This window comes from Myodes glareolus, chromosome 19 (assembly GCF_982192425.1).
Source record: "Myodes glareolus chromosome 19, mMyoGla1.1, whole genome shotgun sequence".
NCBI lineage: Eukaryota > Metazoa > Chordata > Mammalia > Rodentia > Cricetidae > Myodes > Myodes glareolus.
This window is the reverse complement of record NC_142044.1, coordinates 18,642,558-18,655,539: the sequence shown is the minus strand read 5'-3', so window position 1 is coordinate 18,655,539 and position 12,982 is coordinate 18,642,558. Positions and strand designations below refer to the sequence as shown.

The 12,982-nt window shown below is 44.4% G+C and overlaps 1 protein-coding gene across 1 annotated transcript in view; it reads right to left on the bottom strand.

Moving 5' to 3' along the window:
* Window positions 1-12,982, bottom strand: part of Deptor (DEP domain containing MTOR interacting protein) — a 145,110-nt gene that overhangs the window by 67,743 nt on the left and 64,385 nt on the right. The window contains exon 4 of the mRNA XM_048457142.3: window positions 5,731-5,909. Within this exon, the coding sequence (XP_048313099.1) occupies window positions 5,731-5,909 (179 nt within the window). The remainder of the gene's footprint in view (window positions 1-5,730; window positions 5,910-12,982) is intronic.

Genomic DNA, 12,982 nt, shown 5'->3' with positions numbered 1-12,982 from the left:
GATCGCAAACAAAAGCTGGCATCTGAAGCCAGCCGAGCTGAACATTGTGCCGAGAGCTTTTCCTAAGTATTGAGATTCAATTCTCACCACCAGGTGATGGGGGAAAGAGCAATCTAGCATCGCCAGCAGCGGTGCCTGCTTCTGGGGCTGTGCTCTGGCTAGCCTCCGGAAACGTGGCTTTTGGAAGGCTTCCTAGGTCATTGACTGATAAAGCCACTCTGCCCGCTTGTAATATGAAGGTGCGCTCTATCCTCAGGCCACAGTGTGATTTATGGAGGCACCTGCTTCCTCTTCAAGAGTCTGGAATGCTCGCAGTCATGGCTGGTGGAGCAGGCAGGATGCCAATAGGAGTGACCCACAGTGAAGTTCTTAGCCTCAGAGTCTCGGTAGGGCTTTCCTGGACAGAGGCTTTGGATGTGCATTAGTGCCCGGGACTGGAGGCAGGAGCCAGTGCCCTGGGACCATACAGGAAGCCTGTGCCTCCAGATCACATATCTCTTGCTGATCTTTCTGTGTATTCGTGCACTGTAATCTATCTTAGGCATTATATGATCAACCTTTCCAGTGTGACACTGCCTTTGTAGGTGTTCAAAGGCTCTCTGGTCAGGAGAACCCAAAAACATTATAATAGAAGCTGACTTCATACATTAATAAATCTGTAGATGGGAAAGTTAAAGATGATTACTCAGTAAATAGAGCTAGGCTCAAAATCCAAAGTATGTATCCTCCATAATGGGGCACATTCTATTACGCCAGAGCCACACCAACTGCACACACACTGGATCCAGAAGTTCCCTCCTCCTCTTATTTCAGAAGAGGGCATTGAAACCTCTAGAACTGGAGTTATGTATGACTGATGAACCACGGCATGGGCACTGGGAACCAAACCCAGGTCCTATGTACAAGCAGCAAGCATTCTAAACCACTGAGCTATTTCTCCAGCCCCTCTTCTTCATCTTCAGTAAACATCTTCTTTAGCTTAGGCTGGCTTCAAACTCATATAACCATGGATGACCTTGATACTTTTGACTTTCCTGCTTCTATCTCCTGAATGCTGGGATTACACACAAGTGCCACCATGCCTAGTGTGGTGTTGACCACCAATCTTAGGGTGTTAATCACACGAGGGAAGCATTCTGCCAACTGAGCTGTATCCACAGCTCACGTGAGTTTCTTTCTTAGGTACAGTGCTTATAGTTGTTACAGCCTATCTGGGCAACCTTGGCAAAATATCTTAAAAGGCTTTGAACCTCATTTTTTTACTGTTAATTTTTTGTACTTATATCAGTGTTGTAGAACTACTATAAGAATTATGATGTATGTATGAATGTATGCATATATGTATTTTTGAGACCAAGTCTCACACTGTAGGCCAAACTAATCGAAAACCTGCTATGTAGTCCCAATTGTCATCCAACCTACAATCTTGTTTTAGCATCTCCTCCACCAGTATTGGTACTTCAGACATGTGCTAAGCCTTTAGAATATATATAGTCATATGTAAAATACATACATATTAACTACCTAATATATTATAAAATATTTAGCCCAGTACTTAGTATATAGTAAATATAAATGCATTAGAAAGTAAGAAAGCCGGGTGGTACTCGCACTCGAGAGGCAGAGGCAGGTGGATCTCTGTGAGTTCAAGGCCAGCCTGGTCCACAGCGCTAGTTCCAGGACAGCTAGGGTTGTTACACAGAAAAACCCTGTCTTAAACACCCCACCCCCTCCCCCCAAAAAGAAAAAAGCTGTAATCACAGCTCCTTCCGAGGCTGTGTCAAGAGGACTACAAATTCAAGACTACCTGAGCTATTGAGAGTAACCTGGTAAGACCCTGTGTCAAAATGAAAACGAAGGCTGAAAACTCAGGTGTGGCAGGGCATACCTGCAATCCCAGCACCTGGGAGGCCGAAGTGGGAGGATTTCAGTGAATCTGAGGCTAGCCTAGGCTGTAAGGTGAGTGTGGGGCAGCATGGCAAGTAGATTAAGACCTTTTAAAGGGTGTGTGTATAAGCTGCAGGTGTACACCTTACACCACACACACACACACACACACACACACACACACGACTGTGTCTATAACTCAGTGGTAGAGCTGAGTGGTAGAACTTCTATGTGTGGGGCCTTTAGTTTAAAAAAAATGAACTAGAAATATATGAACATATGATCATCATATAGGCATTTGTGTATGTACATATGCCTGCACAGACACACGCATGCCTTTAAATATGAATGCCTGCTAATTACTCATCTAATAAGCCCTGCCTTAATAAGAGCATCATTTACCATTCATGGACAAAGTTAAGTATTTTCTGAGAGGGCCTGATGCTCACACTGACAGGTTTCAACCTAGGGAACCATTTCTGTCCAGAAACCTTGTCGTCAAAGCCTAAGGGCTGCCTTGCTTTAATGTTTAATCTCTGAAATTAATTACTGGCTAGACAATTCAGAATGTCTCTGAGGACACTAACGATGATGATGGTGTTTTCCTAACTCCAAGTTAGTGATCTAGCAGTGGAGTCTGTTGGGAAATGAGTTTGATTCTACCTTCAGGATCTTTAGTCCTCCTACAACCGGGGGATCTGCTCCCACATCAGATTCTCTATAATGCCTTGATTTTATCTGCGATGGCTCACCTTTATGGCATGGAGGTTACAGCATTATAAAACCATACTGTAATTGAGATTATAATTATGCATTCCTTGGAAATCATTTGGAAATAACTCATGACATCTGGTATCCTCTCTCTCATGCACAGAATGAGTCAGTAGACTGTAGAGTGAGGAACTGGTTTTCTCATAGAACTTGGTATCGTCTGGCATTTCCTGTGTGGAGCAAAATGAAGGTACATTCAAACCAAAAGATGTCTTGGCTCGCTAGGGAAAATGACAGCCACTCTAACCAGTTCTAAGTCCACACTTACTAGCAGTAATACCCATTTCACTACTTCTATCTGAGAAGCTTTCAATAGCTGTTTAACTTATTGGTACTTTATTTCTTGAACCATAAAATGGAGATAATAAGAATACCTGTCTTTTGGTCACCAGTACTGTGTTGTACTCTTACAGTTTTGTTGAGGTGACAGACAGCCTATCAAATGCTGTAAAAATGTAAAGAGTAGCTACTTTAGTAGATTTAAGAGGCTCAACTAAATCGCTATGAATACAATGATCAAGGGCTGGCGAGATGGCTCAGGTTCAACTCAGCACCCATACGAAGGCTCAAAACCATGCAGGTTCAGAGGATGCAATCTCCTCTTCTGGCCTCTGTGGGTACCAGGCATGCATGCGGTGTATGTACACATATGCAGGCAAAGAACTGACACGCCTAAGATATCCTCTACTGTTTATGGATGGCTTCTCTAACCACCGTAGAGTCTATAGTCACAGGACTATGAGCTGCATCAGGCCAGGGGACAATCTGGCGCCATGCTTTATCTGCAACTCCCATCTTCACTGAACTTAGTTCAGCCATGGACATAGAAGGTCATCGACAGTCACGATGAGTTCAACATGGTAGTAGTGCACAGGAGGGAATGCCCTGGAATACACCGGAAGCCAAGGAAGCCAATGAAAACACATTGGTGGCTTTCTCAATACTGAACCCCAGCACACAGGAGCAAGTAATTTTTAGGTTGCAACAGATGACCCTATCTCAGTCCGTATACCTCTCTGGAGGCACACATACTATATGGGCATCAGTATTTGCATCATTAATATTATAAATAAGAGTTTTGCAAAATAACACTTGTTTCACTATGTAATTATGCCCTGTTCTTTTCTGTGGTAGTTGGGTTTAGTGTCTCTTATGTTTTAATGTTGAACTTTATGTGTAGCCAGGCATGACCTTGAACTCCTGATCTTCCCACCTCTACCTCCCAGTGTTGAGACTATAGGCATAGGCCAGCTCGCGCACCACCTTATGTACATTCTGATTTCGTGGGGATCTTGCTCAAACACAGATGAGGTTCAGCAGAAGGCAGATAGGGCAGGAGTTTCTGTACTACCTTCATGTTCCCGGGTAATCCTGAAGGTCCACAGGGGACATAATGAGGGGTAAAAATGTACATTTGTAGTAATCATTTCTAATGCTGGAAACGGCTTGTTAAAGTTATGTTCCAGGGCCAGTGAGATGGTTCAGTGGATAAAGGATCTTGTTGCCCATCCTGGGAACCACATGGTGGGAGAAAGAACAGGCTCTGGCAAGCTGTCCTCTGAGAGCCACCCTTGTGTCATGGTGGGCGTGCATTTCATGACCCACTAGAGGGCTGCATTCTAGAGTTGGGAAAACATTCCTCATTGTTTCTAACATTTCTTTCATCTCTCTAATTCCACTGTCATATTCTTGGCTTGGGAAACAGGAGAATTTGGGGAAGGAGCTCGCAGCCCAGTATCCCCATTTCTATGGATTTGGGCAGAAACAACCACAGGCTTCCGACTTTCTCTTCCTTGTCCCAAGCCAACACTTCGCAGGGAAAGGAACTGAGTGGGTTGTGACCAAGAGCAGGACCATGGAACGAGAGCGCTATGTCTACCCGTGTTTATTTCTACTTCTGCCCGACGAGGTCATCCTCACTTCCCAGGGAAGAGAAAGCAATTGACTGAGCCTGGTACTCAGCAACAAGTGAGTCATAGTGGGAGCGAATCTTCCAGTCCTGTATCCCTGGCTAATGGTGTGGCCACAATTTCAGGGGAGACCCCAGTGGGAACCACCCAGTTTCTGATCCACAGAAACCATGAGGCACCATTTTTCATTCATAACATTTATAGTTGCTGGTCTAGATCATTAAGTTTTGGTATGCTGTCCATTAAACTTTAAAGTTATTTGTTCTGCAATAGTGATAATAAAACTCTTAACCAAAGGTTATATTGATTGCATCATTCCAATTTATCCCAATAAAAAGAAAATGTTTACAAAGCCCTTTATATTACAGCTTAACCATGCAGCTTGAAGCAGCTCATTCTCCCGCCCCAAGCTCTACTTCCCTAAGGTCATGGGCAGTAGATCAGACAAACAAAATTGTTTATTCTTTTTATGAATTGTTTTAATGCTTGTTTTTGAGAGAGGGTTTCATATAGCTTGCTTTGCTATGTAGTCAAGAATGACCCTGAACTTCCTATCTTCCTGCATTCACAATCAAAGTGACTATACGGCTGTGAGGACCATACGGAATTGTGAGGTGATACCATACCTAAGAAGAGAGTTTGGAGCTCTATAAGCATCTGCTGCCTTCCTGGGCTGGAGAGACGGATGGCTCAGCCATTAAGAGCACTGTCTCCTCTTCCAGAAGACTCGTGTTCAACTCCCTACATCCATACGGCAATTCACAACTCCATCTGCACCCCCTCTTCTAGCCTATCTGGGCACCAGGCACTGATGTGGTGCAGACACACATGTAGGCAAAACAAGCATAAACATAAAATTAAAAATAACAAAGACTCCCGCCCTTTCCTCATTAGTGTCTGTGGAGACACCTGCAAAACAACACATCTCTTTACACTGACCTCACGGTGAATGGGCAAGGGAAGAAATAGACTTGAACTTGACTCTCAACATAGAAGCAAGTCACATGTAAGCAAGGCATAGCTGACTTATGGACCCAGGGATGAGGAATGTGTGTGTGTGTGTGTGTGTGTGTGTGTGTGTGTGTGTGTGTGTGTTGTTACAAAGCACAGGTTAGGAGACTGTTTCTCGCTGGGAACGGTGAGCACCGACTGATACACTCACCATGTTGTATGATGCCATGCTCCATGAGCCGGTGGCAAAGCTGCTCCCCCTCTTTCCTTGTCGTGGCCTCACCTTCCTGAACCAACCAGTCCAGGAATTCCGAGGCCATGAAGGTTCGCTCATACTTCACCCCTTCCTCTTCCCGCGGCTGTAGGAGGGTGGTTTCCGGGCTCATCAGTCTGGGGGGAAACATGAGGAGGAGAAAAGTAAAGCAAACATAAACAGAAGGAGAAGAGCTCATCTGAAAGGCGACATCAGAGGCTTCCAGGAAGTATATCCGAGGCTTCCGGGAAGTGCCACAGAAGAGCTGTCAGACAGACAGACGCAGCTGTCATATGCTGCTACAGCTAGATGTCAACTCCAAGAGAGAATCTGTGTCTGGAATGAACAAGATGCCTTTTCTCCTGTAGTTAAACAAAAGCTGGAAACACAAACTACAAGTCTACCGTTCACAGGCTGCACTGCAGTGAGCCACTTTGGAAAGTCTGGCAGCACTGGGGGTCTGGCTGGCGGCACGGCATTTACTTAGCCCCAGGCTTGGTTCCTGGCACCCAACCACACCCACACCCTTGAGGGAATCAAGAAAGAATGAGGGAAAGTGTAGCACACTTTTTCTTTTGGGCCACCAACCAGCACCCAAATCATGACATAAAGACTTAATATTATTTTAATCTACTTCCTTTTATCTACTGTTTGCCTTGGGGCTTTTTATCTTTCTTTTTTTTAAAAAAATTTATTTATTTATTTGTTCATTTATTTATTTATTTATTATGTATACAGGGTTCTGCCTGCATGACAGAAGAGGGCACCAGATCTCATTATAGGTGGTGTGAGCCAGCATGTGGTTGCTGGGAATTGAACTCAGAACCTCTGGAAGAGCAGCCAGTGCTCTTAACCTCTCAGCCGTCTCTCCAGCCCAACCTTTCTTTTTTTTCCTGTATTTACTTTCCTGTGTCCTCAATGTCTGGCTGGCTTCCTGGTGGCTAGGTGGCTTCTAACCCCAGACCACTCCCTCGCCTTCTCCCTCATTCCCTCTTCTCCCCTGTTTCTAGATTTCTCCTACTTATTCTCTCTGCTCGTCAGCCCCGCCTAGCCCTCCACTGCCTAGCTATTGCCCAATTAGCTTTGTATTAGACCAATCAAGTGCCGTAGGCAGGCAAGGTGAAACAGCATCACATCTTTACATAATTAAATAAATGCAGCATAAACAAATGAAGCACATCTTTACCTAGTTAAAGTAATAGTCCAACAAGAAGAGAAGGCAGAGTGGTTAGTCAGGGTTTTTACAATGCATTGGCCTGTCTTTCTAAACTGCCTCATTAACATCTTTCCAAATCCATTTCCTAGACCACTGTCTTAAAAAAAACTTCAGATTGATTGCATGTGTCTCCACCCCCAATTTACATCTAAATGTAGTGGCAAATGGAGATGGGAACTTTGGGCAGGAATAGCTTTTGAGACTAGAGTCCTTATGATAAGATTAGAAAGGATGTGAGAGAGAGAGAGAGAGAGAGAGAGAGAGAGAGAGAGAGAGAGAGCCAGTAAGAGGGCTCAGAAAGCAAAGGCACTGGCCATGTGTGCTGGTTTGCAAGAAAATGGCCCCCAAAGGGAGTGGCACTATTAGGAGGTGTGGCCTTGTTGGAGGAAGTGTGTCACTGTGGGAGTAGACTTTGAGGTCTCTTTTGCTCAAGCTTCTTTCAGTGTGACAATCCATAGACTTCCTGTTGCCTGCAAGATATAGGACTCTCAGCTACCAGAACCACGTCTGCCTGCACACAGCCATGCTCACCATCATGACGGTAATGGACTAAACCTCTGAACCTGTAAGCCAGTCAACCCTAATTAAATGTTTTCCTTTATAAGAGGTGCCATGGTCATGGTGTCTCTTCACAGCAATAGAAACCTAAATTAGGACACTATGGAAGCCCAGTGACCTGGACTCCCAGAATTCAAGTAAAGGTGGAAGGAGAGAACCAACTCCACAGGGTTGTCTTCTGGCCTCCACATGTCTGCTGTGACATGTATATGCCCACACACATACAAGTGCCCTCCACACATACCAACAAATAAATATTAAATATTTTTAAATTTTTGAAAAGAAGATCTTGCTGTTCTGGAATATTCTGATTCCACTCTGACACTCCCAAGACTGCCAATAAAGTTTACCTTGAATCAGAGGGTGAAGCTACCTATTAGCTGACTAAAATTTAAAAAAGGGGTTTTGGAGGACCAAGGACATATAGAGAGACACAGGCACTAGTAAGGCAGGGTTTAGAAAGGATTCTCAACCCTTTTGGATCAAGAAAGGAGAGAGGAGGCCACTGATTGCTTAGCTGCCACAACTCTGACCATTCAGGTTCCTACCCCGATATTTGACTCCTGAGTTTTTATTGATAAAGAATTATTAGCTAAATGCTTCATCTTGCTTCTTCCCTCCCTGCTGTTTCCAAGTGAAGATGAAGCAAGAAGACAGGCATCTATGTGCAAACAAGAAGCAAGCCCTCGCAGAACTGAATGGCAACTTGTTTTTGACTCCACAAACAAGTGTTTTTTGTTTAAGCCACCCAGTTTGTGGTATTTTTGTTATAGCAGGCTGCGATGACTGTCACACCTGCCTGAGTGATCCCTCTACAGTCTTCATAGAGCCTCATAGCTTGCACCTACACTGACCTTCCCCAGCCTGTTGTCTGCCTTCTCTCTCTCTCTCTTTCCCTCTCTCTCTCTCTCTCTCCTTCCCTTCTTCCTTTTTTCTTTTTTCGAGACAGAGTCTTACTGTGTAGTCCTGTCCTTGGATTTGGTATGAGCAGAGCAGGGTCAAACTTGCAGATGGATACTGGGATTACAGCTATGTGTCAATATGCCTCCCCCAAATTTCCTGATTCTTTCACATTCTACCATCACATCCTTTATCTCATCTAGTTTATCTCAAAACAGATATGGCTGGAGCCAGAAAGCACCTTTTTATGCATCTATACAACATCAGAGAACATGTGTCCGTTTTCATTTCCTTTGACACCAATGCATTAGAGGATACTGACCACTGCCCTTACCTAGAGATATTACACACTACCGTTTTCCTCTTATTTCTCCATGAACATATCTTTCTCAGGAGAATAAGAAGAAATGTCCATTTATCCCAAAGAGAGCAACAATAACAACCAAAGAAACCATTCACCCAAGTCTGACTTGGTGAACCGTTGAGTTAACTGAGATTATTTATAGGGACAATATCTAATTCAGCTATAAATGATGGAGGAGTCTAGGGTTAGATAATTATCCCCTGAGCATATGCTGTGCACATTGCTCTACTGCAAGAAAATATGCTAAGGGTGGAGACTGTTTACCTAGGTTGGAACCCGTTCATGCAGCCTGGTTTGGCTATGGAGCCTCTATTAGACAGAGCAGGCAAGAGGCAGCTCCTACTCCTGATTAGGTCTCAACTAGACTGGGATACTCTACTGTTGGGATAATCTTTTTGTACACTACGTAAAGAGGTGCCTGTCCTTCCTCACCTTCTGATTGGTTTAATAAAGAGCTGAATGGCCCGTAGCTAGGGAGGAGAGAATAGGCAGGACTTCTGAGGAGAGATAGGAACTCTGGGAAAGAATCTGAGGCTTGCGAGATTTACCAGCCAGATGTGGAGGAAGTTGGATGTACGGTGGTACTAAGGAGAGGTTACAAGCCATGTGGCAGAATATAGATTACGTTGCTAAAAAAAATCCTGGTTGAGATGCCTCTGTCTTGGTCACCCAGTCAACATATAGTCAGACGACCTATACATTTTATTTCCTAAAGCAATCTCATTTACACCTAGGCCCTCTCATCTCCAGCAATGCCACCACTTTAGTTTAAAATGCCTACATTTTAAACCTCGTGAACTACAGCATTTTCTTAGATGAGTTATGCCATGCATCCACTCCTGTTCTCAATCCATTCTCAAGTACCTACGTTTTGACAGTAACAAATGAGACACTAAATGAGGAAGGTAGTACCTGCTCTGCTTCCTTTCCTGATTCATGGATTACCAATCTTTGGTGGAAAAAAAAGCACAAGAGCTCAGCAGGCATAGTGGTCGATGCCAGTGATTTTTTTTTTAACTGAGATTTTTAGATTTTTTATTTAAAACGGTTCCTCCTCCCTCCCTTCTTCCTTCGACTTCCCCCACCACCTCCCCCCCCCCATCCCCATTCACTCCTCAGAAAGGGTAAGCCCTGCTGTGGGGAGTCAACAAAGTCTGGCAAATCAAGTTGAGGAAGGACCAAGCCACTAACCCCTGTATCGAGGCTGAGCAAGGTATCCGTCCACAGGGAAAAGGCTCCAAAAAGCCAGTTGATATACCGGAGATAAATCCTGGTCCCACTGTCATGGTCCTACAGACAGCCCAAGCCACACAACTGTCACCCACACTCAGAGGGTCTAATTGGGTCCTATGTGTGTTCCCCGGCTGTCAGTCAGCTCCCACTAGCTCGGGTCAGGTGTCTCTGGGTTTCCCCATCATTGTCTTGACCCCTTTGCTCATATAATCCCTCCTCCCTCTCTTTGACTGGACTTTGGGAGCTTAGCTGTGGATCTCTGCATCTGCTCCCATTATGTCAGCGATTCTTACACTTGGGAGACAGGGCAAAGGATCACGGATTTGAGGCAAGCCTGGACTACATAGTGAGATGCTGTCTCAGACAAAATCAAATCAAAACAATAATAAAAGCCCAAACAAGAACAAGAGAGAGAGATTGCAAGAGTTATTTATAAAAGTGATTACCATATTATCAGACCTCATTATAAACCTTATTTGGCATACCACAGAATTCATGCAAAATCAGTTTGGCTACATCATTCCCCCAAGTTGATCCTCTTTGGCACTTTACTCTACCTTAGAAAGTACTCTTCGAATGTTTCCCTGAGGTTAGTAGCAGCTGGGTTGATACGAACACTAAAGATTCCATTCAGTAGAACAGAAGTACAACAATGTACTTCAACACAGAGGCAGAATGATAGCGACATTGTGTAAGAGATGTATCATGAACAAATGACTGTAGTTCCCTGCATTTTCATGGAGAAGCTGAGTCTGTTCTAACATCTCCTGAACCTGTGGCTGGCCTCGGGACAACAGGATGAAGCAAAGTGACCAGGAGGCTTCCTGACAAATGCCTGCCTTTACCTGGAGTGCCATAAAGAAATGACCATGTAAGAAGCAGGTGTAGGCGCCTAGAAGAAAGGTCCCTAGGGGAACCAGGGTGCACGGTGATAGCCAGGACCAAGTTTGAGATGCATGATGGAGGCCATCTTGGACCTGCTAGTCCAACAGAAACCCTGTCTGTCTGACCAACCAGCAATCCCATGAAGGAGCCCAAGAGAAACCAGCAGAGGGGCCCCCATGTGACCCATAGATCTAGAAGAAATAGTACATCACAGAACATTTTAGCATTTTTTTCAATAACCGACCAATGAATGACACACACACTGATATTAATAAAGAACAACAACAAAAAAGGCCCGACGTGCTGTGTATCACTGAACACTGAGGGAAAGAGGAAGTAGTATTGCCAAGACTTAGAAACAAAATGACACAGAAGAAAGCCCTGCAATGTCTGGGAGTGCTGGGAGCCTGCGCTGGTGATGAGACTCCAGCGGGGAAAGAAGAAGGACGCACGAACAGGACAAATGACATCACCACTTCTGTTGATGCCCACAATATTCTGAATGAAAATAGAAGAAACACTAGTCTCCTATGTTTTCCCACTTTAGGTATTATTTCCTGTGAGAACTTTCAGGGCTCTATAAATCTGAACACTGTACCTCTTCTAGAACCACCCAGGAATCATCTGCTGACTGGACCCCACCTGAGCTGTTTACAGGTGTTTCCTCGTGTTAACATGTTTGCAAAATAAATAAATAAATAAATTGCTGAATGAATAAATCAAGCTCATTTGCATGTGATGTAGGATTCCCCTCTGTAGGCTGTGAATATCATTGGTTAATAAAGGAACTGCTTTGGGCCTGTAGCAGAGCTATAGGGGAACAGAGCTAGGGAGATAAAACTAAACAGAATGCTGGGAGAAAGGAGGTGGAGTCAGAGAGAATCCATGGAGCTGCTGCTGGAGACAGATGTGCTGAAACTTTACTGGTAGGCTACGACCTTGTGGTGATGCACAGATTAATGGAGATGGGTTAAATTAATATGTAAGTATTAGCCAATAAGAAGCTAGAGCTAATGGGCCAAGCAGTGATTTAAATAATACAGTTTCTGTGTGATTATTTCAGTTCTGGGCAGTGGGAACCAACAAGCGGCTCTCTCCTCTTACATGCATGTATTTTTTGCTACGGCATCCAAGTACATGCTAAAAAGGCCATCCTCACAAAGCCAGGTGTGGTGGCACATGCCTTTTATCCCTAATACTCAGGAGGTAGAGGTGGAAGTCTCTCTTATTCATGTCCAGCCTGGGCTTGACTCCACCAAAATTTTGTCTTTAGATAAGTAAGTAAGTAAAGCCCTCTCCACAGGTTGATGAAATGACTGACTTGGTAAAGGCACTTCCCCTCCTGGACTGATGCCCTGAGTTCTGTCCCTAGGACTCACACGGTGGAAGGACTGAACCTACCTGCTCAGACTGGTCCTCTGAACATCATGTGTGCCATGGCATGCCTGCTTCCACACACATACACATGCACACGCAAACTAGATGAGCAAATAAATAATGTAATGAAACTGATTTTTAAAAATTCTCTCTATTTCTGGCGCAGGCTCTGAACCTTTAGCTCCACTTCAGCTTCTTCCTGCACGGCTGCTTTTCCTTTGAGGACAAGAGCACAGGGTTACTTCACGATGCTCTTGTAACCAGAAACATGACCTGCTCTGTCCTTTAGAATTCCTTCTAAGTAGCTGGCGGCCTCTGGACAAGTGGCTGGCTAGCTGCTCCTGCCAAGGATCAGGAAAGGGGCCAGCTGGCAGGCTCGTCTCCTGCCATTTAAAACTCCAGTGTCCTCAGCTCCTCCCTACTCATTTCCCCTAACAATCCAGAAACATCCCCCTCCTGCTTCCTCTTTTTAAGCCCAAGTCTTTCTTGGGATTGGAGTTTAGTATTTATATGAAGTCTCCACGCTAAAGTATGAATCTGACTTACTATTTGATCTGATTTGTAGCGATAGATTTCACTTGTGTTTTAATAAATAAAGCTTGCCTGAAGATCAGAGGGTAAAAGAGCCACACTCATCAGCCATACAGACCAGGCAGTGGTGGCACACACGTTTAATC